The 24,266-nt window shown below is 38.6% G+C and overlaps 1 protein-coding gene across 6 annotated transcripts in view; it reads right to left on the bottom strand.

The window, feature by feature from the left end:
* TNPO3 (transportin 3) overlaps positions 1-23,990 on the bottom strand; it is an 82,751-nt gene extending 58,761 nt beyond the window's left edge. For 4 of the 6 annotated variants that reach the window (XR_004351369.1, XM_032642500.1, XM_032642501.1 and 1 more), the window contains exon 1: positions 23,145-23,990. Coding sequence is in view for 2 of the 6 variants with exons in the window: in XM_032642500.1 (XP_032498391.1) it covers positions 23,145-23,264 (120 nt within the window). In the remaining 4 variants the exon portion in view is untranslated. Of the gene's footprint in view, positions 1-11,518; positions 11,680-23,144 lie in introns of all 6 variants that reach the window. The other 2 variants (XM_032642502.1, XM_032642504.1) reach the window with 2 other exon arrangements.
* Between the last annotated feature and the right edge of the window lie 276 nt (positions 23,991-24,266).

The following is a 24,266-nucleotide window of genomic DNA, read 5'->3' as shown; positions in this document are numbered from 1 at the left end:
ACAAGAGGATCAAATCTGCATCTCATTAAGCCTCTGGATCTAGGAGGCAATTTGCAGGAAATAAAGAGGAAAGCAGAACTGCATCCTAACTATGTAATCAACAAAATCAAGACTGTAGGAAACTCAACAGGTCAAAAGGCCCAGATTCCTCAACACAACAGGGAGAGAAAGAACCTGCAGATTAAAAAACACTCAAAGACCTACCTTAATTCACCAAGTTATACATTTGTTTTGTGTGGTTTTTCTGTATCTGTGTTTAAAAAACAAAATAGAACAAAACAAACAAAACTCAATATTGCCTATTAAATTAAACTAGTATGAAGTCTTTCTCCCTAGTGAAATCTAACTGTCAACCCACCAGGTCAGAACCCTTGTGAAAAAGTTCATTGATTGTACAGTGTCATGCTGTGCTTTAATTTGAATGGCAGAAACCAGCAAAAAATACCAATTATATCATTCTTATTATCTGTATTTCTGACAAACATTTCTATCTCCTTAAAAGTAAAGATCTCAAAAATGAAGGGCAGAACTAAAAGTCAAAACAAAACAAAAAAAATATTTCCTTCTGCGGAACTGTTAACTTGGGTGTGGGGATGCAAAGAAGATTTCTTTTTCAAGCACCTTTGATGATGTTTGAATATTTTTTAATGTGTCCTTTGGAACTGTCTTTAAAAATAAATATAGATTTGTAGCCCTAATATAGAAGTATCTCCAAGATATACATTTAAAAAACAAAGATGTAGATGATATCATAAAATCCTTTTTGTAAAACTTTAAATTACACTTTTTTTTTTTGGAAAGCATAGTGAAACTTTTTAACATACAGGAATGAGTTTTATACCTGAAGCCTTAGCGTTCATAGCATTCATCAAGTGTTTCAACTTTGTTTTTACCACACTAGCTGGCTGTACACCAATTTTCCAGCCAAAAAAAAGTAGAAAAAAATTGATTAAATATCAAAAAGAACTTGTTTGAAGACATCAGAACTACCAAGACATCCAGAACATGAGGCCACAGATTCCAGAGAGTTCAGCCTAATATGTGGCTCCACCTTTCTCCACAAGGAATTTGCCTGTTTGAAAGTAGAAGACAAGAGGCTAAAGAGCTGAAGAGATTTGGGCAGTCACACGAGACTGGGGAGATGAAAAGTAGAATTCAGAGCCTGCCAAGGAAGAGGGGGTCTGGAAAATAGTCCAGATTTTCAGCTGGGACCCAGTGCAGGAAACAGGAAATGCACCTCAAAAAGGCTGAAACTTCTCCAGGATACACTAGATGTTAGGCCACAAAATAAGTCTTAATAAATGCAGAAAGACTGAAATCACAGAAAGTATGTTTTCCAATCAAAAATGAAATGCAACTAGAAATTAACAGATGGAAAACTGGAAATTTCACAAATATGTAAAAATTAAATATCAATTCTTAAACAACCAATGGGTCAAAGAAGGGAAATTAGAAAATATTTTAAGACAAATGAAAATGGAAATACAACATACCAAAACTTGTAAGATGCAGTGAAACAGTGTTAAGAGGGAAATTTATAGCTATACATATACACTTAAATTAAAAAAGAAAAATTATCTCAAATCAACAACCTAACTTTATACCTTATGGAACTAGAAAAAAAGAAAAAACTAAGCCCAAAGCTAGCATAGGAAAGCAAATAATAAACATTAGAGCAAAGATAAATAAAATAGAACACAGAAAAACCATGATTTGATTCTTCAAAAAGATCAACAAAATTGACAAACCTTTATCTAGATTTTAACCAAGCAAAAAGAAATGAAACGAAGGTGGGGACATTACTACTAACTTTACAAAAATAAAAAAGATTACAGGAAATACTATGAACTGTACACCAACAAACTGGATAATCCAGATGAAATGGACAAATTCCTAGAAACATACAATGTACCAAGACTGAATCCAGAAGAAACAGAAAATCTGAATAGACTATATTACTATACTTAGTGAACAGACTGAATCAGTAATCAAAAACTTCCCAACAAAGAAACGCCCAGGATCAGACGGCTTTACTGGTGAATTCTACCAAACATTTAAAGAAGAATTAACACCAATCCTTCTCAAATTCAACCCAAAAATTGAAAAGGAGGAGTAAACATTTCCGAATTCATTCTATGAGGCCAGGATTACCCTGATACCAAAGGCAGACAAAGATACTACAAGGAAAAAAAACCCTACAGGGGCTTCCCTGGTGGCACAGTTGTTGAGAGTCCGCCTGCCGATGCAGGGGACACGGGTTCGTGCCCCAGTCCGGGAAGATCCCACATGCCGCGGAGCGGCTAGGCCCGTGAGCCATGGCCGCTGAGCCTGTGCATCCGGAGCCTATGCTCCACAACCAGAGAGGCCACAACAGTGAGAGGCCCGCGTACCGCAAAAAAAAAACCAAAAAACAAAAAAACACCTACAGACCAATATCCCTTATGAATACTAATGGAAAAAAAACTTCAAAAAAATAGTATCAAACTGAATTCAACAGTGTATTAAAGAATTATACACCATGACCAAGTGGGATTTATTCCTGAAATGCAAGGGTAGCTCAACATACAAAAATCAAACAATGTAATGCACCATATTAACAGAATAAAGAGGGGAAAACCACATAAATATCTCAACTGATGCAGAAAAGCATTTGACAAAAGCTATCACCCTTTCATGATAAAGACACTCAACAAACTAGGTAAAGAAGGAAACTGTCTCAACGTAGTAAAGACTACATATGAAAACTCCACAATGAACATCATATTCAATGTTCAAAGACTGAAAACTTTTCAAAACTCTATAAGATCAGGAACAAGACAAAGATGCCCACTTTTGCCACTCCTATTCAGCATAGTACTAGAAGTTCTAGCCAGAGCAATTAGGTAAGAAAAACAAATAAAAGGCATCCCGATTGGACAGGAAAAGGTCAAATGATGACTGTTCACATACGACATGATCTTATATGTAGATAGCCCCCAAGATTCCCCAAAACCTGTTAGAACTAATAAATGAATTCATCAAAGTTGCAAAATACAAAGTCAACACCCCCAAATCAGTTGTTTTTATATACTGACAATGAACGATCTGAAAACGAAGTTAAGAAAACTGCATATACAACAGCTTCCAAAAAGAACAAAATACTCAGGAATAAAGCAAGCTGTACACTGAAAACTATAAAATACTTGTGAAAGAAATTAAAGAAGACACTAATAAATGAAAAGACATCCTGGGTTCAAGGATTAGAAGACTTACTACAGTTGTTAATACTATCCAAAGTGCTCTACAGATTCAATGCAATCCCTATCAAAATCCTAAGGACTTATTTTGCAGAAAGAGAAAAATTCATCGAAAAATTCATATGGAATCTCAAGGGGTCCCAAACAGCTAAGAACAAAATTGGAGGTCTCATATTTCCTTGATTTCAAAATTTATTATGAAACCACAGCAATCAAAAGAGTATGGTACTGGCATAAAGACAGATATATAGACCAATGGGAAAAAACAGAGCACCAATAAATAAACCCTCAAAAATATAGACAAATCATCTTCAACAAGGATGAGAAAACTATAAGATAGGGAAGGGAGAGTCTCTTCAATGAATACTGTTGGGAAAAGGGATATCCATAGACAAAAGAAAGAAGTGGACTCTCATTTTACACCATATACAAAAATTAGCTCACAATGGATTAAAGGCCTAAATGTAACACCTGAAACTATAACTCCAAGAAGAAAGCATGGGGGACAAGAAATTTCATGACACCGGATTTGATGATGACTTCATGGATATGACACCAAAACCACAAGAAACAAAAGCAAAAATAAAACAAATAGGACTACATCAAACTCTAAAAACTTCTGCGCAACACAAAATCCAGAGTGACAAAGCAATCTATGGAATGGGAGAAAATATTTGCAAACCAAACATCTGACAAGGAGTTAATATCCAGAATATACAAAGAATTTCTACAACTCAACAACATAAAAACCAATAACCCAATTTTAAATTGGGCAAAGGGCTTGAAAAAAAAATTTCTCTAAAGACAGTATAAACATGGCCAACAAGCACAAAAAGATGCTAACATGACTAGTCATCAGGGAAATGTAAATCAAAAGCACAATCAGATAGCACTTCATACCTGTTAAGATGGCCACTATCAAAAGAAACCAGAGGGCTTCCCTGGTGGCGCAGTGGTTGAGAGTCTGCCTGCCGATGCAGGGGACGCGGGTTTGTGCCCCGGAGCGGCTGGGCCCATGAGCCATGGCCGCTGAGCCTGCACGTCTGGAGCCTGTGCTCCGCAACGGGAGAGGCCACAGCAGTGTGAGGCCCCCGTACCGCAAAAAAAAAAAAAAGGAAAAAAAAAAGAAAAAGAAACCAGAAAATAAATATTGGTGAGGATGTGGAGATATTGGAACTCTTATGCACTGTTGATGGTAATATAAAATAGTGCAGACACTATGGAAAACAGTATGGAGGTTCTTCAAAAAATTTAAAATGTAACTAACGTGATCCAGCAACTCCACTTCTGGATATATACCCAAAAGAATTGAAAATAACATCTCAAAAAGATATTTGCACACCCACGTTCACTGCAGCATTATTCACAAAAGCAAAGAGGTGGAAGCAAACTAAATGTCCATCAATGGATGAATGGATAAAGAAAATGTGATACATACATGGAATGGAGTATCCATTCAGTCTTAATGGATTATCACTTAGCCTTAAAAATCCTGTCATGTGCTGCAAAGGCATAGATGAACCTTGAGGGTATTGTGCCAAGTAAAATACGTCACTCATAAAATGGCAAATGCTGCATGATTCCATTTACATGAGCTATCTAAAGTAGTCAAACTCAGGGGCTAGGAGGAGGAGGTGGAGAGTCGTTCAGTGGATGCAGAGTTTCAGTCATGTAGGATGTGGGGGGGGCTCAGGGGGATCCGCTACACAACATGCATGTGGTCAACAATATTGCACTGTATGCTTGCAAAATATTGCCCTGTACACTTGCAAACTGTTGGGAGGTTGAATTTCATATTTTGTGTTTTTGCCACCAAAAAAAAAAAAGCTTAGTTCTGGCATAAAGACAGACACAAGACCACTGGAACAGAATAGAGAGCCCAGAAATGAATCCGTGCATATATGGTCAAGTGATTTTCAACAAGAACAGAACATCATATACAAAAATTATCTCAAAATGGATCAAAACTTAAATGTAAGACCTAAAACTATAAAACTCATGGGGGGAAAGCTATATGTGCATTAAATTTGGCAATGATTTCTTGGATCAAAAGCACAAGCAACAGGGAATTCCCTGGTGGTCCAGTAGTTAGGACTCTGTGCTTCCAATGCATAGGGCATGGGGTTCGATCCCTAGTCAGGGAACTAAGATCCTGCATGCCACGGAGCAAAGCCAAAAAAAAAAAACTCACAAGCAACAAAAGTAAAAACACATAAATTGGACTACATCAAAATTTTAAACTTCTATTCATCATTAAAAGATATAATCAGTATGAGAAGGCAACCCACAGAGTGGGAGAAAATATTTGCAAATGACGTATCTGATAAGGGGTTAATATTCAGAATATATAAAGAACTACTACAACACAACAACAACAACAAAACCAAACAACCCAATTTAAAAATAGGCAGAGGGACTTCCCTGGTGGTGCAGTGGTTAAGAACCCACCTGCTGACGCCGGGGACATGGGTCCAAGCCCTGGTCTGGGAAGATCCCACGTGCCACGGAACAACTAAGCCCATGCACCACAACTACTCAACCTGTGCTCTAAAGCCCGCAAGCCACGACTACTGAGCCCGCGTGTCACAACTACTGAAGCCCTCACACAACAAGAGATACTACTGCAATGAGAAGCCTGTGCACCACAATGAAGAGTAGCCCCCGCTCACTGCAGCTAGAGAAAGCCTGTGTGTAGCAATGAAGACCCAATGCAGCATAAAATAAAATAAATAAAATAAAATAATTTTTTAAAAAATAGGCAGGGACTTCCCTGGCAGTCCAGCAGTTGAGACTCTGCACTTCCACTGCAGGGGGCATGGGTTTGATTCCTGGTCAGGGAATTAAGATCCCACAGGCTACAACATGGTCAAAACAAAACAAAACAAAACAAAAAAAAAACCCAAGTGTTGATGAGTAGAGAAATTGTAACAATGCACATTGCTAGTGGGAATGTAAAATAGTGCAGCCAATATGGAAAATAGTATGGCAGTTCCTCAAAAAATTAAAAATAAAATTACCACATAATAGGCAGCAAGAGAGAATCAATTCATCACATTCAAGTGATCCTTGATAAGATTTTGGACAGATTTGTTATCAGAAACTTTTGAAGTTCAGAAGGCAGTGGGCTAATATATTCAAAGTGTTAAGAGAAAAAAAAAGCTGTCAGCCAAGAATCCTATACCTGGCAAAACTGTCCTTCTAAAGTGAGGCAGATTAAGACATTTCCGGATAAACAAAAGATAAGGGAATTTGTTACCACTAGACCTGCACTGCGAAAAAATGTTACTGAGTAGTCCTGAAGATTGAAATGAAAGAACACCAGCTAGTAACTTAGCTATAAGAAGAAATAAAGATGTCAATAAAGGTAAATAAATGATTCATTATAAAAAAAAACTTACCACATAATGCAGCAATTCCACTTTTGGGTATATAGCCAAAACAATCAAAAGCAGGGACTCAGATATTTATACACCAATGTTCATAGCAGCATATTTCACAATAACCAAAAGTTGAAAACAACTCAAATGTTCATTGACAGAAGAATGGATAAACAAAATGTGGCATATACATACAGTGGACTATTATTCAGCTTTAAAAAGGAAGGAAGTACCATTACATGCCATAACATGGATGAACTTTGAGGACATTATGCTTAGTAAAATAAGCTTGACACAAAAGGACAAATATTGTATGATTCCACTTACATGAGGTACCTGAAGTAGTCAAATTCATAGAGACAAAGTTAGAATTTTGGTTGCCAAGGGCTGATGGGAGGGAGAATGGGCAGCATTATCATTTAATGGGTACAAAGTTTTACTTGTAGAAGATAAAAAAATTCTGGAGATTGCTTGTGTTGGTGGTCATAAAACAACATGAATATACTTACTCTCAATGAGTTGTACACTTTAAAATAGTTAGAATGGTAAATTTGATGTCATGTATATTTTACAAAAAAGAAACACACAGTTTAGAATCTGCTCAATCCCTTCACAAACTAAAGGGATCTGGTCCTATCATATAGACCTGCCAGAAGCAAAAGAAATTACCTCAGGGGAAAAACATCATTTATTACCTCTTCAACTTTTCATAAACAATATATCCAGTATTTATCAAATGAAAGCAAAAAAGGGAGGGTTGGGGATGGAAACAGACAATAGAAAATAACCTATCTAGATAACGGAATTATCAGATGAGGACTAAAATAACTGTGATGTCTCAACCAAAATGATAAAACTTAACATCACCAATAATGGGACAAAGAGATTTTAAGTGACTCTTGATGTGATTCACTGAAAACAACAATTTTTCGTTCATGTAGTATTTTTCCAAAAACTGTTTAAGTTGAATATAATCATGAGGAAACAACCAGACAAAGCAAAATAGCGAGTTGGTCATATTAAAGACAAAATGGGCCTGGATTTGTTTTTGAATGTCATTATCATAAAAGGAAAAAAAAAAATACCCCAGGAAACTAAAGTGACATAACACCTAAAAGCAATGCATTATCCTTGATTGGATCCTGGATTAGGGAAAGTAAAATTTTTAAAAAGCTAGAAATCTGGGGCTTCCCTGGTGGCGCAGTAGTTGAGAGTCCGCCTGCCGATGCAGGGGACACAGGTTCATGCCCCGGTCCAAGAAGATCCCACATGCCGCGGAGCGGCTAGGCCCGTGAGCCATGGCCGCTGGGCCTGCACGTCCGGAGCCTACGCTCCGCAACGGGAGAGGCCACAACAGTGAAAGGCCCGCGTACCACAAAAAAAAAAAAAAAAAAAAAAGCTAGATGTCTGTAACTGAAACAACTGGCAAATTTGAATATGAACTGTATATTAGATAATATTATTGTATATCAATGTTAAATTTCTTTAACGTGACAATGGTTTTAGTTTAGTAGAATGTCTTTGTTCTTACGAGCTATATGTCAAAATGTTTAGGGGTACAGCATTATAAAATCTGCAATTTACTTCCAAAAGGGAGAGAAAGAAAGAAAAAAGAGAGAAAGCAAATGGGAACAGGCAATTTGAGAAGGGCTTATCATGAATCAGTGTTCACTATACAATTCTTTCAAGTTATGAATTTTTCAAAATAAACAATTGGGAAAAATTAAATAGCTGATTAACGTATTCAAGAAATTAGAAGACGAATTGGAATTTGCATTAAGAAATGGAATCTAAAAAAAGAATCAAAGGGAAATTCTAGAACTGAAAAATACAGTAACTGAAATTAAGACCCAAATGGAAGGGCTGAATAGCAAATCAGACGACTGAAGAAAAGATTACTATGCTAGAGAATAGGTCAATAGAAAATAAGACCTGAAGCACAAACTCAAAAAAGAATAAAGGTGAAGAATAGGAAGAATGCAAGTGGCATATGGGACATAGTGAAAAAGTCTAAAAACATGACAGAAATCTCAGAAGGAAAAGAAAAAAATGGGACACTATTTAAACATAATGGCTGAGAAATTTCCAAACTAATAAGACAACAAGCCACAGTTTAAGAAACTCTGTAAACCCTAACAATAGGAAAACCAGACCTAAGCACATCAAATAACACTGCTAAAAAACTGCTAAAGACAAAAAGGAAAATCTTAAAGGCAAGAGGAAAAAACATGTATTACCTTTAAAGGAACAATTAGACTGATAGCTGACTTGCCAAAATGAAAAATGGGAACCAAATATCTTCAAAGTACTGGAAGAAAATAATTGCCAATTGGTTACTTATACCCAGCAAAAAATCCTTCCAAAATGCAACAAAATTAACACACTTTGGGACCAAAAGAAAAAAAATAAAAGGAGAGAGTTCATTACCAATAGAACAAAGAAAATACTAAAGGGTGTTCTTCAAGCAGAATGAAAATAATTCTGGATAGAAACATGGAAATCAGGAAGGAATGAAGAGTAACGGAAAGGCTAAGTATGTAAGTAAATCTCTGTGAACACTGACTATATAAAGCAACAATATCTTGTAGGGCTTAAAATAAATGAATCTATATACCTGAGAGGAATTTCACATTCTCCTAAGATGCAGAAAGTGGAAAAGAACATTGCTTTGGAGTTAATAAATAAATGCAAATAAACTACAAAGTAACTTTTCTTAAATGCATCAGAAAGCTGAGGTCCCAGGACAACCAAGTAGACTGAAATCTAAAGAGACCTCACCAAGTGTTGGCTCATCTGTGGCAGAAAAAAGAAAAGAGATATGGGGCACCAGATGACCAGGTAATAAAAATTCAATTAAAATTATTAACAAATTGATTTTTAAAATTGTATATGTATGGGCTAGTATGTACATATAAAACCCATGGGACTCTTGGACACAAGGGGAATTCACAACCACCTACAGGCTCTTATCCACACACCTCCACCAAATACTCAGGAGAAAGAATGGGGGTAGGGCAGGAGACCAGAGAAAACCTCTTTGGTGGTACGGTCTTGGAGGACAGGAGTAGCCACAATAGCAGAAAGGACACAAAAAGCTCTGACTAGACCCTTCTCCCCTACTGAACAAAAGCCTTAACTGGTATGGGAAGGGCAGCAAATGATGTTACCCTCAAGGCTTAATAGGTTAAGTAAGACCCATTGCTGTTGCAGTAAGGGTAAAAGAAAAACACCTCTACCCGTAAAGGACAGGGCATAAAACCGTCTTGAGCCCATGATACTATAACAATAACACCACAGAGGTCTCCTACCACTGAAGGAAGGGCAAAAAAAATTTATCCTGCACAAAATCTGCCAGATGCAAGGCAGAGCATGAATGCCACAGGGGAGGACAGAATCACTGAGAAAGCCCCACCAATGAGAACACTGGACACTGGAACTGCTAAAGACTACAGTAGACAAGGGCAACAGAGAATGTTACTGTCCCCCACTCCCCCAAACAAACAAACAAATGCTAAACACATCATATTCAAACTCCTGAAAGCCAGAAATAAAGAGAAAATATTGGAGGAGTAATCCTTTTTCCTTACTACCAAGGTACCCTTGACTGTAACAGCTCAACTGTAGAACTTTATATTGTAATTATTTGGGCCTTTGTTCACCTTTTTTAATAGACTGTAAGCTCTTCAAAAGTAAAGAACAACCTTAATTATTTCTGCCTCTCTCAAAATCTCCTGGCCATAGAGCCATTTAAACAAATATATTTTAAATTATTAAATATGAAGCAAAATGACAAGATACTATCATCTCATAAATCTGTAACACCTCTTTGTTTTCCCAAACATGAAGCCCATTCTTTTACTAGGTAGCTGAGATACTTACTGGATTGAGAGTAAGCTATAAGGACAGAATCCACAATGTTTAGAGAGAGAAAGGGCAAGAAAAAACAAGCAAACCAGTTTACAGATAAAGAAAACAAAGGCCCTGAAAGGACCTTTTTCATTCAGAGTCCTCATTTGTAGAACTTTACTTGCCTTACCCAGTTGGAGCCTTGGTTCTGTTTTGTTTTAAATATATATTTTGCTTTAGCAATGAGAAGAAGCTCAATATTTTCCTAGCCAAAATCGGAAGATTTAAGAATCTCAGAAAAATTTCAGTGAAGGGAAACTTAAAGTCTCCCCAAAATGGGAGTCTTTTCTGGAATGACCTTACTTTAAAATATTACCAGTATTTCTGAAATATAAAAACAAAAAGGAGAATAGCAGGTAACCCCAGGCAACTAAACCAAATATAAACTTTGCATCTTCTAACGCTCATTATGTTATCATAGTTTTCTGTTTTTTAACTAAACTAAAATATAGATGGCAGCTATATGTATTTCCTAGGACAATTCTATGAGGAATCGGTCTTAGGAAAATTCCCATACTGCTCCTTGTGTAAATGTGTCAAGTAGAACCGAAGTGAAAAAGAACTGTCTTCTCATTTCAAGCATCCTTATTTATCTTGATGCTGCCTCACCCACTGGTCAAGTGTGCCTCTCTTTTCAAATATTTGTCTTTTGGAACAAGAACGAAATACAAAACTGACCTCTAAAGAAACCTGGGAAACTTGAATATCACAGTCTACTAAGTAAACTGTCAGTGAAAAATTACCCAGGATGATACTGCCAGTACTATATATTAAGGGGTCATAACTTGTCCCTTTATTTTGAATTCCAGGAGGGTTTAAGAATTGTTGGCATCCAAAAAACAAGTAATCCTGTTTTGATCACTGAATCATTAAGAAAATGCAACCAAATCCTGATACCTCAGATACTGCAGTACATTGCTCACTGCTCTTCCCCTCTGCTAAGCTGCAGAAAGAAGAAAGGAAAAGGGATTCTTTACAAGGAGAGAATAAAGCACTTACACTTCATAGGACTTTCTAGCCACAGATGCCAGGTGCTACCCACTGAAATCCAGGCTTGGACTAAGCTCCACATTTCTGAAAGGACCATCTCAACCGAAGCCTGGGGCTCAGAGTCAGCAGGAGGAAGCTGCAGCTCCCACTAGCAGCACATTTCAAAGAGGCTGCAACAAGAGAACATTTTCCATTTAAGCAACTAATTCCAATCTTCCATTTCACAAAGCAGTAGCAGAACAGGCCTTTATTATCAGTCTTTTCAAAAGATATTTCCATGACTATGTGATGAATATGAAGCAGGCTATGGCCCAGCAATCCTTTCACTAACATGCTCTAAGTCTTTCATTATACTTCACAGCAGATCCTAAAAGTACTTGCCCTTTTTTCTTTAACGGTCACGACTGCTCCAAGACTCACTTCTACACTAACAGTTCTAAAACTGCCTAATCAACGGAAATCACTGAGCAGACCCTTAACATTGCAAGTACACACCCAGATTGGGGGGGGGGGGTGCTAAGGATTCATCAGCTGCCAAGAATCAGAAGCAGATTAGAGCTGCTAGTTAATCCTATACAAAAACTCCTCAAATTAAGCAGCATTACTTAAAAATACTTCACTGAAAACAGAAGAGCTCTGGCAAATAGAAAATTAGGTTCTGGAAATACAAATATTTCAATGAAATTTGATAAGTAAGAATAAATGTGTAAGACTGCTATACTTTTTAAAAACATTTCAATTAGTGAATAATACATCTATTAAATAAAGATTTATAGTATACTGGAAGGAGGAGCAGACCAGGCAAGAGCACAGTAAAAAGAACCCCTAAAAAACAGTCAATCAGACACTGCAACGTTATAGACACATGCCTTGTACCAATATGGTATAGAGCTAGAAAATCAGAATTTCCCAAATCAAGAAAAAGTCATTTTCATGAGACAGGTAAAGAACAAACTAGTCTTATTAACCTGAAAAAGAGAAAGGAATTTTTTGTCAGTCAACCGTCTTAAGTTTTTGTATCTAATCCTTTATGAAAATTTTACAAATTTAAGATAAATTGCTAGGTCTGTCACAAGTACTTTCTGATGGTTTTCAGAAGAGAAAATGATATGAGTGGATACTAGGAACAATATAAGCTATAGATCTCAAAAGAAAACCATCACTACCTAAAATTGTTATCTTTCAAAAAATTTGTTTTGCAAGATGGTCTGAAATACAGAAACTATGGTGAAATGAAACTTAGCTAATACCTTCACCACAGCAGTGATAAGTAAACAACTCCCAACTCCAAAAGCAGAGTGTAAGTGAAAAATAATCATAAAGCCCCAAGCAAGCTCCCAGAACCATAGACTACCTGTGTATGCATAAACAAGTTTTCTAGAAGCAAAAAAGCTCATTTACAGAGATAAGTTCAGCCAATTTACATTTTCACAGCCATCCCCATAATAACTGAATAGATAATTAAGAGGGAGATATTATTTCCCTTATAGGAGGAAAGAGATTCCTGGCTAAAAATAATTCTTTAAAACATCATAAGCTATTCAAATTCCAGGAGAAATACTCAAACACTCTTATCTTCATGACAATGTTGGAAGATGGTAGTGCCCATATGCATTACTCTATCTTGATCTCAATGAAAGGAATCAGTAAGACCAAATGACTACAGCACTGCACGCTGTGGTCTCCTGAGTTTCTGATGAAATCCCAGTATTTCTGGGACAAGCATTTTCAAACAATCCTGTGTCATAATGGCCTCTATCAAATAAACTTTGGCTCAAATCTGTAGCTGTGGCTCACACATAATGATACTGAGAAATTTTGCCAAAATTTTTCCTCAACAACTGTAAAGAATCCCTATCCAAATTAAAAACCCTCAGCCACCTATGCATGTGAATATTAACCTCAAGACCGGCCCTGAAAAAAGATAAATAAATCTGGATCCATAAGGTCAGCTTGGGTTTGGAGTGACTGAAGCATGCATTCCTTGATAATCAATTCACTGTGGGCCTTACTAATTATATTAGGCAGCCCTGCTTTAAAAGTAGAAAATGTTGGGCTTCCCTGGTGGCACAGTGGTTGAGAGTCTGCCTGCCGATGCAGGGGACACGGGTTCGTGCCCCAGTCCGGGAATATCCCACATACCACGGAGCGGCTGGGCCCGTGAGCCATGGCCGCTGAGCCTGCGCGTCTGGAGCCTGTGCTCCGCAACGGGGAGAAGCCACAACAGTAAGAGTCCCGCGTACCGCAAAAAAAAAGAAAAAGTAGAAAATGCCAAGCTTGAAACCATTTCAAGCTTTTGAAGCAAATGGGTAGCCCATGTGAAGGCTTCCTGAAAGCCAAAATATAGAAAATGGATTTCCTTTAGTCACCGGTTTCTATTCCTGCCTATCTAAGCAAGTTTTATAACAATTCGTATAAACCTGAAGAATGAGAGTACTATCCGACATACTAAGCATACACTAACACAATGCTGAAGATTCAAGTTTCTTAACTGTATAGAAATATGAGATGTCTAGCTTAAGGTTTAATAAAAAATGCATTATAGTGTTAGAAAGCTCTGAGTGCTTATGTAAAAACATGTACCTTTTTAAGACTAGTTCTAAGTGTGTTCTGCTTTAGGGCCATCTGTATAAATGGTGTTAACTATGGTTGAGACAGAAAATACAAATAAACAGTAAATATGGAGAAAAACTGAAGAGTGCAGTGGGCTTGAATAAAAAAGTAAAAAATATAATGTAAACTCTGTTAACAGAAAATTTCTTACCAAAAGAAAAAAAAATACAAATTTCATAATATTTTCATTTTGGGAAGTCTAACCAGAAAGAGGAAAATTAAATCGGTACTTTCAAGGGGTTCTGCATGCCAAACACTACAAAATTATCCCCATTAGCAGTACTGTGAACTTCCAGTAAAGAGAAATAAAGCTTCTCTCTGGAACTTCACCTATATAACAATACAACACTCTCTGGTAATATTTCAGTACCAGGGTACAAGCTAGGGAAACACAGGAGAGGTAATTTGAGCAAGCGCAACTTTCTAAGAATTAAATGTTTTTAAGTTCAACAGAGCTTATGGGACTTCTCTGGCGGTCCACTGGTTAAGACTCTGCACTTCCACTGTAGGAGGCACAGATTCGATCCAGGTTGGGGACTAAGATCCCACATGCCACATAGCTCGGCCAAAACAAAACAAAACAAAAAAAAACCAAGAGCTTAAAATTCTGTGAAATCTAGAAAATAGTATGTCAGTCCCTCAAAAAAAACATAGAATTACCATATGATCCAGCAATTCCCCTTCTGGTGATATACTCAGAAGAATTGAAAGCAGGGACTCCAACAGATATTTGTACACCTGTGCTCATAATAGTATTCACAATAGCCAAAACGTGGAAGCTACCCAAGTGTGTATCAACAGATGAATAGGTAAACAAAATGTGGTACACACAATATTATTCAGCCTTAAAAAGGGATGAAATTCTGACACATTCTACAACATGGATGGACCCTGAGAACATTATGTTAAGTGAAAAAAGCCAGTCACAAAAGGACAAATACTGTATGATTCTACTTATATGAGGTACCTAGAGTAGTCAAGTTCATGGAGACAAAAAGCAGAATGGTGGTTGCCAGGGGCTGTAGGGAGAGAGAAATGGGGAGTTAGTTAACTGTGTTTTAATGGGTACAGATTTTCATTTTTACAAGATGAAAAACGTTCTGGAGATGCACGGTGATGATGGTTGCACAACAATGTGAATGTACTTAAAGCCACTGAACTACACACTTAAAAATGGTTAAAGTGGTAAATTTTATGCTATGTGTATTTCACCATAATTTTTAAAAAGGAATGAAATTCTGACATAGTCTACAACATGATGAACCTTGAAGATATTATTCTAAGTGAAATAAGCCAAACACCAAAAGGAAAATATTGTATCATTCTACTCATAAGGTAATTGGAGTAGTCAAATTCCGAGAGGAAAAAAAAAGGAGAATGGTGGTTACCAGGGGCTGAAGAGAGGAGGGGATGGAGAATTATCCTTTAATAGGTAGAGTTTTAGTTTGGGAAGACGAAAAAGTTCCAGAGATGGGTGGTGGTGATGACTGCACAACATGAATGTACTTAATGCCACTGAACTGTACGCCTAAAAATGGTTAAAATGGCAACTTAGAAAATGTAGCAGTATCCAGATTTTATATCCTGTTTCAAACCACTGACTCTGGTCCAAGGCCTGGGAAGATGAGAAATAAACTAATCCAAATACAGATGAATGCCACCAGATAACAGACTATCATGCCAACAGAAATACCATCACAAATTCCCATTCATAAGCTCCAATACAACAAGGACATGAAATGACTATATCTGCACTGTCCAAGACTTGGAATGTGGCAGTGCAACTAAGGAATTGATTTTAACTTCATTTTAATTAACTTAAATTGAAACAGCCACAATAGCCATGTGGGTAATGGCAATCATATTAGACAATATAGCCAGAGTGGTATACTATTCAGTTGAAAGGCCTTTGGTTTTTATCATTTACTTACACACTCCCATTTTCCAGCAATGCAAAGTATACAGTATTCCTATGTTCACTGAACTAACTGACGCCAAAGAAGTTGTACACGAACATTTTCTATTTTCTAGAAGGCTTGCCTTTCAAAAACATGTTTATGTTTTAAGAGTCACTTGACTGGGCTTCCCTGGTGGCACAGTGGTTGAGAGTCCGCCTGCCGATGCAGGGGACGTGGGTTTGTGCCCCGGTCCGGGAGGATCCCACATGCCGCAGAGCGGCTGGGCCCGTGAGCCATGGCCGCTGAGCCTGCGCGTCCGGAGCCTGTGCTCCGCAACGGGAGAGGCCACAGCGGTGAGAGGCCCGCGTACCGCAAAAAAAAAAAAAAAAATGAGTAGCACAATTAATTAACCCTATAAAGAGATGGTCTTTGCTTCCATTGGTTTCTGCATTGTCTACTAATTTTGGTTACTAGAGGTAGACAAAAGAAACTACTAAGTATTCAGAGCAGTCCACTGTTAAATAGGCTTCCTTTAAGCTCTGTCTCAAAATAATTTTTCCTTTTAAAACACTTGGAAGACATCAGTGATATCTGCCTATCCCATAAAACAAAAACATGGCTGTAGGCTGTTTCCAAGAATTTTGGTGGAAAAAAAGCTCAATGAATGTAGATTCTTCAGAAAATGGCTGTTTTATACAAATACCAGAGAAAAAGATGCTAACTCATAGCATGGGCTGAACCATGTCCAAATTATACCGTTATAGCAAATCTATTGTCACCAGGATCATTGTAACTATACTAAATGACCCTAAGATTAGTAAGTATGGGGAAGAGGGAAGTAAGAATAATAGTTTTTCAAAACGTATATTATTCAAAGTGGTTTTGAAACAAACCAGGCAAATTCTGTTCCTTACCAATTCCATTTTTTGGTTAATTTTCTTAGGGACTGTACAGTTTTGGATGCTACTTTATATGGCATAATTTTAGTTACTACATTTTCTGTTTTCAACTAAAGTAGATTTTTTTTTTTCCCCAGCCACGGTGCGCGGCTTGTGGGCTCTTAATTTCCCAACCAGGGACTGAACCCGGGGCCCTCTGCGTGAAAGTACAGAGTCCTAACCACTGGACCACCAGGGAATTCTTTATCAATTTCAAATTGAAAATTAAAACACTATGCTATACACTGCATGTTTTGTGACTACTCTAAAACAGATTTTTGGTTTAAAATGTCATTTAGTGACCACTTCAAGAAAGGCTTATTGTGTCAAAAAGTTCCTCTCCTTTTCTGTACTCAAGTTGTTCAAAGCATAAAATGAGGGTAATAAAAACTTATCTCATAAAGACTGCTTTTTAAAAAAAGATTGGAAAGACTGAAAACAGAGCATCATAGGAGACTGAATAATATTGTTTATTTTCAATCATCCATAGATATGTTAGAGAGAAGCAGCAAAAATAAATGAAATTTATAGAAAAAGACAAATCTGAGTCATCCAACTGCCCCTTTGGAGGTGCTACAAGCAGCTATGCATTCAGGAACACTTTTAAGAAACTGTGTGTCTACAGACTGCCAACAAACACATGAAAGAATGCTCAACATCACTAATCATTAGAGAAATGCAAATCAAAACTACAATGAGGTATCACCTCACACCAGTCAGAATGGCCATCATCAAAAAATCTACAAACAATAAATGCTGGAGAGGGTGTGGAGAAAAGGGAACCCTCTTGCACTGTTGGTGGGAATGTAAACTGATACAGCCACTATGGAGAACAGTACGGAGGTTCCTTAAAAAACTAAAAATAGAACTACCATACGATCCAGCAATCCCAATACTGGGCATATACCCTGAGAAAACCATAATTCAAAATGAGTCATGTACCACAATGTTCATTGCAGCCCTATTTACAATACCCAGGACATGGAAGCAACCTAAGTGTCCGTCGACAGATGAATGGATAAAGAAGATGTGGCACATATATATTACTCAATGGAATATTACTCAGCCATAACAAGAAACGAAATTGAGTTATTTGTAGTGAGGTGGATGGACCTAGAGTCAGTCATACAGAGTGAAGTAAGTCAGAAAGAGAAAAACAAATACCGTATGCTAACACATATATATGGAATCTAAAAAAAAAAAAAAGGTTCTGAAGAACCTAGGGGCAGAACAGGAATAAAGACGCAGACGTAGAGAATGGACTTGAGGACACAGGGAGGGGGAAGGGTAAGCTGGAACGAAGTGAAAGAGTGGCATGGACTCATATATACTACCAAGTGTGAAATAGATAGCTAGTGGGAAGCAGCTGCATAGCACAGGGAGATCAGCTCCGTGCTTTGTGTCCACCTCGAGGGGTGGGATAGGGAGAGTGGGAGGGAGACGCAAGAGGGAGGAGATATGGGGATATATGTATATGTATAGCTGATTCACTTTGTTATAAAGCAGAAACTAACACACCCTTGTAAAGCAATTATACTCCAATAAAGATGTTCAAAAAGAAACTGTCAGAGATCTTGATTTTTTTTTTTTTTTTTTGCGGTACGCGGGCCTCTCATTGTTGTGGCCTCTCCCGTTGCGGAGCACAGGCTCCGGACGCGCAGGCTCAGCGTCCTTGGCTCATGGGCCCAGCCGCTCCGCGGCATGTGGGATATTCCCGGACTGGGGCACGAACCCGTGTCCCCTTTATCTGCAGGTGGACTCTCAACCACTGCACCGCCAGGGAAGCCTGATCATTTCTTAATATTATCATGGTTTATTCCTTCAACTATGGGTATCAGATTATATAAACATCTGAAAGGATCCTACTGTCTATTGGGGGAGACAAAACAAATTTTCAAAAACGTTAAAAAAATGAGAAATACAATTAAAGTGCTTTCGGTGTTGGGGCAGGGGCAGAAATGACTTTCAGCGGAAGAGAATCTGTTAAGACTTTAAGGAGAAAGAATTTAAGCTAGCTAGGCTTTGAAAAGGTGGGCTAGTTTCTTCATTTGAAGACAGGATTGGGGAAAAGTAATAGTAAAAGTCCAAAGGTAAGAAAAAAATTAAAAAATCATATAACCAGACAAAGGCTGCATCCCCTCCCCACAAAAAACCATTTGCTTATTCTGGGAGATACTACAGCTGTGTGAATGCTGATGGGAAGGATCCAATAAAGAGGGAGTTTTAGGATACAAGTGAGACACAGGATAACCAAAAGATCAAGGTTCCTGAGAATTCAGATAATAAGATGCAGAGCACTAAAATCGGACAGAAGAAGCAATTGGATACACATGCTCAAGTTCTACCAAATCAGAGGTGAAGGGTTGGTGGTATATTGAAGAAAGGGATGAGAACGACAGTCCCTGGAAAAAGACAAGACCTAACAAAGAAAAAGGGCCAGTTAATGAGATAAGGTTTTGATGAAATTCAAGAACTAAGACTTCTGTTTAACACAATTTAACTGATTGAAACATCTGTTTGCCCTCAAATTCCCTCCAAAATCAGAGTAAAAAGATTTTTTTTCCCCAAGGATGAGGGAACCCACAAGGACAGAAAATGGAAACACAAATATTAACAAAACTGTGAAAAGGAGAAAGCTGCTGGGTGAGTGTTAACTCTCAGAGAAGGTCTGAGAAAGCAGAAATTTGCCTGGTAGCAGGGAGGGGGAAGGGATAATAATGGGGGAAGCCAAGAGGCAAACTAATTCCAAAATCCCAGTAAGGCTCAAGAATTAGAAGTACTGAGATACACCTGAAGACAGATGCACAGATAGAACAAATAACAAAGGAATGGCTTCAAAATCTGTGTAAGCGGTTTAGTTTCCTAGATTTTCTCCCTGACTCTGAGGGGCCAGGCTACTATACTATCCTCCCACCATCACAGAAAACTCAAGGTTTACTTTGCAGAGACTGAAGTAGAGGGACTCTGGACTCTTGGACAACAGACTCACCTAAGGACAGGAGTATCATACTGAAAACAGATTAAATAAACTAAAGTCTACATACTTAGCGTTTAGATTCATCCTCCAGTCCATTCTCCTACCTGCCACTGGCAGCCTAGTTCATAACCTCCAGGCAGAAGACTAGAGAACTCTCAGAGTAAAAGTGGTCCAAGAAAAAAGACCAACAATGAGAGAGAAGAGATGAAGTTTCCCCTCTCAATTATCTGTCAAATGAGGGAGTAATTCAAGAAAAGATCATGGGATCCAGGATTCAGCACATCCAATACAAGAAAGAAAAAGGAATTCCCTAGGACAGTGAGATGCCAGAATAATTATGCAAGAGACCTGGAGAACAACCAGGCCAGATTGAAGCAGGGAGATAGAGGGCTCTCGGGAGAGGTTTCCTTCCACCAAAAAAGGAAACAGATTACCAGTGTGAACATACTAAGAGGATATTTACACTTACTAACAGAGAGTTTGGGATGAATTACTGTAGATATATAGAAAATAAGGCAAACGTGAAAAAAAGAAAAAGGTAATGATTACCACCAAAAAAAAAAGTTGCACAAAAAAGAAATTATCATGGTATACACACTTCATGATTCACAATGTGTAATGATTTAACCAGAAATGTGGTATACCTATGTTAACCAAAAATGTGGTATACCACAGGTATACCTATGAGTGATGGGGTGTGAGGAAGCAGAGGAAGCCTAAATCCTCATCTTTCATAGGAGAAACTATGAAACTGCTCTTTTTTCTTCCTAAATCTTGTAAAACTATTCCCATTTTATAACTTTAGAAAGTTTTTAAAGTTTGGCTTAAATCTTTAAAATTTTAACAGTAACTTTTATTACTAAATTAACAATAAATTAATAAGTTTTTTATTTTGATAAAATTTAAATTATGTAAGATTTCAAAAAAGTAAAAACTGTTACATGACGTTACTTGAGATTCCTGAGCCAGCAAACTAGAAGAATTTCAGTTGGTTGTGTGATCGGAGCTCAATGCGTGTGTTAGTGATTTAGCGGGGGGTTGGTGACTTTTTAGCAATGACAAGATCCAAGATGTGACTGTGTGACCAGGTGGCTCAGAAAAAAGTAAAGGAATTAAGAAGCCAAAGTGTTAGCTGAATTGTCAATCCAGATGCTGAAGTTGCCTAAAAATTATGATGTGTGACTGTACTATTTTCCAGGTCCACTTTTCCACTCTTCTCTACCATGTTTTCTGCCCCAGTATGCTGACCTCTATGGAACAGATCAACAGGTTCCTGAGTCCCCTAGCTTAGGGTTAGGTTTGCCCAATGGGGAATTCCAGGAGGAAGTTAGGAGAATACGGTGTAGATATTTATTCCTCCAGCTTCCTCCCTGCAGAATCACCTCATGCTGGCTATGTCCCTTCAACTGAAAACTACAATTCCTCTCAAGGCAGCCAACTCCATACTTCTCCTGAGAGTCCAAGAAGTAACCACTCTCTCTCTTACCTCTTCTGGCTGTTAACAGCTTAGGGCTGTTAACAGTTTGGCTACAGGGTACTACACTATCTTTTGTGGTACCCCATTATATCCACATCTTTATAAACAGTACTTTTATAAAACAAATCCTCCTCAAATTAGCCTATTTCAAGTGTGCCATCTGTTCCTGTTGGGACCTGACTGTAAATAGTGATAATAGTGATGATGGTGATGATGTAAGTCTGTAACAGACTAGTGGAAACTAAGTGACTAATATTTAAATAACAATTACTAACATATTTTGAGTTCTAGGTTCCAAGAACTTTGTTAAGCTCTTTGTAGGTATTAACTCGTTTAAACATCACAAGCAAAGATGTTTTTGTGCCAAGCAAATATTTTTTTTGTCTGGTTCATTTCCATATACCAACACCTAGCAGTTGCTGGTACATGGTAAGCACTAAAATACTGATTTAAAATACATACTGCAATAAGCAGGTTTAGTAGGGAAGGCTGACTTTTGGTATGGTGTAGCATTTCTCCTATTTTTACTTTGAAAACTTTACGATAAGGGACGTGTGGCTCCCCAGATCACAAAAACTAACTAAACACTAAGACAGACCACATATGAATGATTTTCCTGTGTAGCCTACGGTGAGTCTTATTCCTTTCTCTTCCCATGAGGTCACCCAGGACTTGGGTTCCCGATTTTTTTTTTAAGTGTAATATTCAAAGTTGCAAATTTTTAAATACTTATTATGCACTCACAGCCTAGGAGCTGATTCAAAAGGGCAGAGCATCTTTAAGTACTAGTTATGAGTTTAAAAAAAGAAATGGAAGGGGAGGGAGCAAATTTTAAAACATACTTAGGCATATAAAATGCAAAAATAAGAAAGGTAAAGTCAGCAATATGACCAAGTACACATTATCACACTGAATTAAAGCACTGCAAGGGTAAGTAGGAAAATTAGAGGAGGAAATATAATACACGAGATTCAAAGAACGCAGAAATACAATAAGTATAACAGGTTGCAATTAACCCCCTCATTGGATGCTGACACAATTATCTGTAATAATCAAGGCAGCTACGATACCCGTATCTTATAAAGAAGCTAAAAATCAGGGGAAAGAGAAGGTTAGAAAACCAATATGCTGCAAAATGAGAACTGCAAAGATTTTCTGAAACGAGAATTGATTTTTTTTTCTTTACGTTATGTTGCACTCCAAAACACGGGGAAAACTCACGTGTACAAGGATCTAGAAACCTGAGAAGTTTCGAGAATGTACTCAAACTAGAGTGAAAAGCAGCAAGAAACAGTGAGATGTAAGGCTATGAGTGGGAAGGAATTGCCGGAGTAACACCTGGACACCGAAGAGAGACGGATAAAACATCCTTAAGTGGAAGACAGAGAAAGACTGGGATTGGATTTGGTTGAAGAAAGACAAAACGGAAAAGCAAGACCTAAGAAACAAGTAGTAGCAAGGGTGAAACTTAGAGGACCAGATCGAAGCTACGAGCGAGAAGTACAGGACCTACAAACCAGATTCTACGGGGTGGGGAAAGGGCCACTTCGCGACCGGCCAGCTGCAACTAGTTTCCGAAAAGCCGCGTAGATGTAGCTTCGCAGCCCCACCCCGCGGCAGCAGCTCCTCCCCAAGGAGGACCTAAGGAGGCCAACGGCCGGGCGCCGGCTCCAGCCGAGGTCCCACCCCGCCCTTGCCCCGCGGCGCAGAATGGCCTCTCTCGGCCCCTCACCGAACGCTGCAACTCCCCAAGCCAAAACGAGGCGCGCTCCTTTCCGCTGGGATCTGGGTCGTGGTAGAGCGCCTGCACTGCCTGGTACACGAGCTGCAATGTCGGCTTTGCTCCTTCCATGGTGGTAGCGGTGGTGGCGGCAGCGATGGCTCTGGTGTTTTCTCCCGAGGATTCTCCGGCTGCTCCGCCTTCACGCTTCCTCACTTTGTCGGCCACGGCCGCTCCCTGACTGGCGCCATCTCCTCTTTGGCCGTTACCAGGGCAGAGGGGTTCCCTGTTGAAGTTACCCCCTCGGAAACAGAGGTTAGATCGTATTCAAGTTCCTGGTTGTTTTTCCGATCTTACCACTAGACTCTAGACTTCTGAGTCTACACGCCGGTTCTCGCCTCTTAACCCGCTGACTTGCCCTCAGAAATCTGTCCCAGCCCGACACAGACCATGCAGCATACCTCAGCAGCCTTTACCCGGACCGGAAGCGGCAGCACCAAAACCTTTGGCACACTTCCGCCTGGTGCGGCGTAAACTGCTTCCTTCCCTGCACGCCTCCTCTTGTCTCGCCTCCCCCTCCCGGAAGTTACCCTACCGGGCCGGGAGAAGGAAAGAAGTGGTTCTCTACTACCTTGCGTCGGACTGAAGCCTTAGGACCCTCGTGGCTCCCACACCTGTGCAGCTCTCCTCTCCTTGGCAATGGATCCGAGGTCTTTCCTCCTCCTTCCGACTTATCCATTCCTATACATAGAGTCCTTTTGGACCCCCGTGGACAAGGTGCATCAATTCAACCATCTGTGGAGTGTCCACTGTATTGCAAATTCAAAGATGATTTAAGACAAGATTTGTATGCAGACCCTAATGGAGGAGACAGACACGTAATCAAATAACTGTTGTACAAACCTGAAAAATGTGCCACTGAAATAAATACAAAATGCCTAGAAGCCCCTTTCCGCTAAATTCTGACACCCAAAAAGGTATTTCATTCTATTGCCCAGGACGCTCTGACTCCAGAGTATTTGCACAAACACACTGAATTGTGTTTTTGTGTGTGCTTTTCTTTCCGAATCAAACATCGATGGTATAACAATTCTCAATTCACAAAAGAAAATATAAATCTTGGAATCTGTACTA

The sequence above is a fragment of the Phocoena sinus genome, chromosome 9 (genome assembly GCF_008692025.1).
Source record: "Phocoena sinus isolate mPhoSin1 chromosome 9, mPhoSin1.pri, whole genome shotgun sequence".
Lineage (NCBI taxonomy): Eukaryota > Metazoa > Chordata > Mammalia > Artiodactyla > Phocoenidae > Phocoena > Phocoena sinus.
This window is presented reverse-complemented; position numbering and strand designations above follow the sequence as displayed.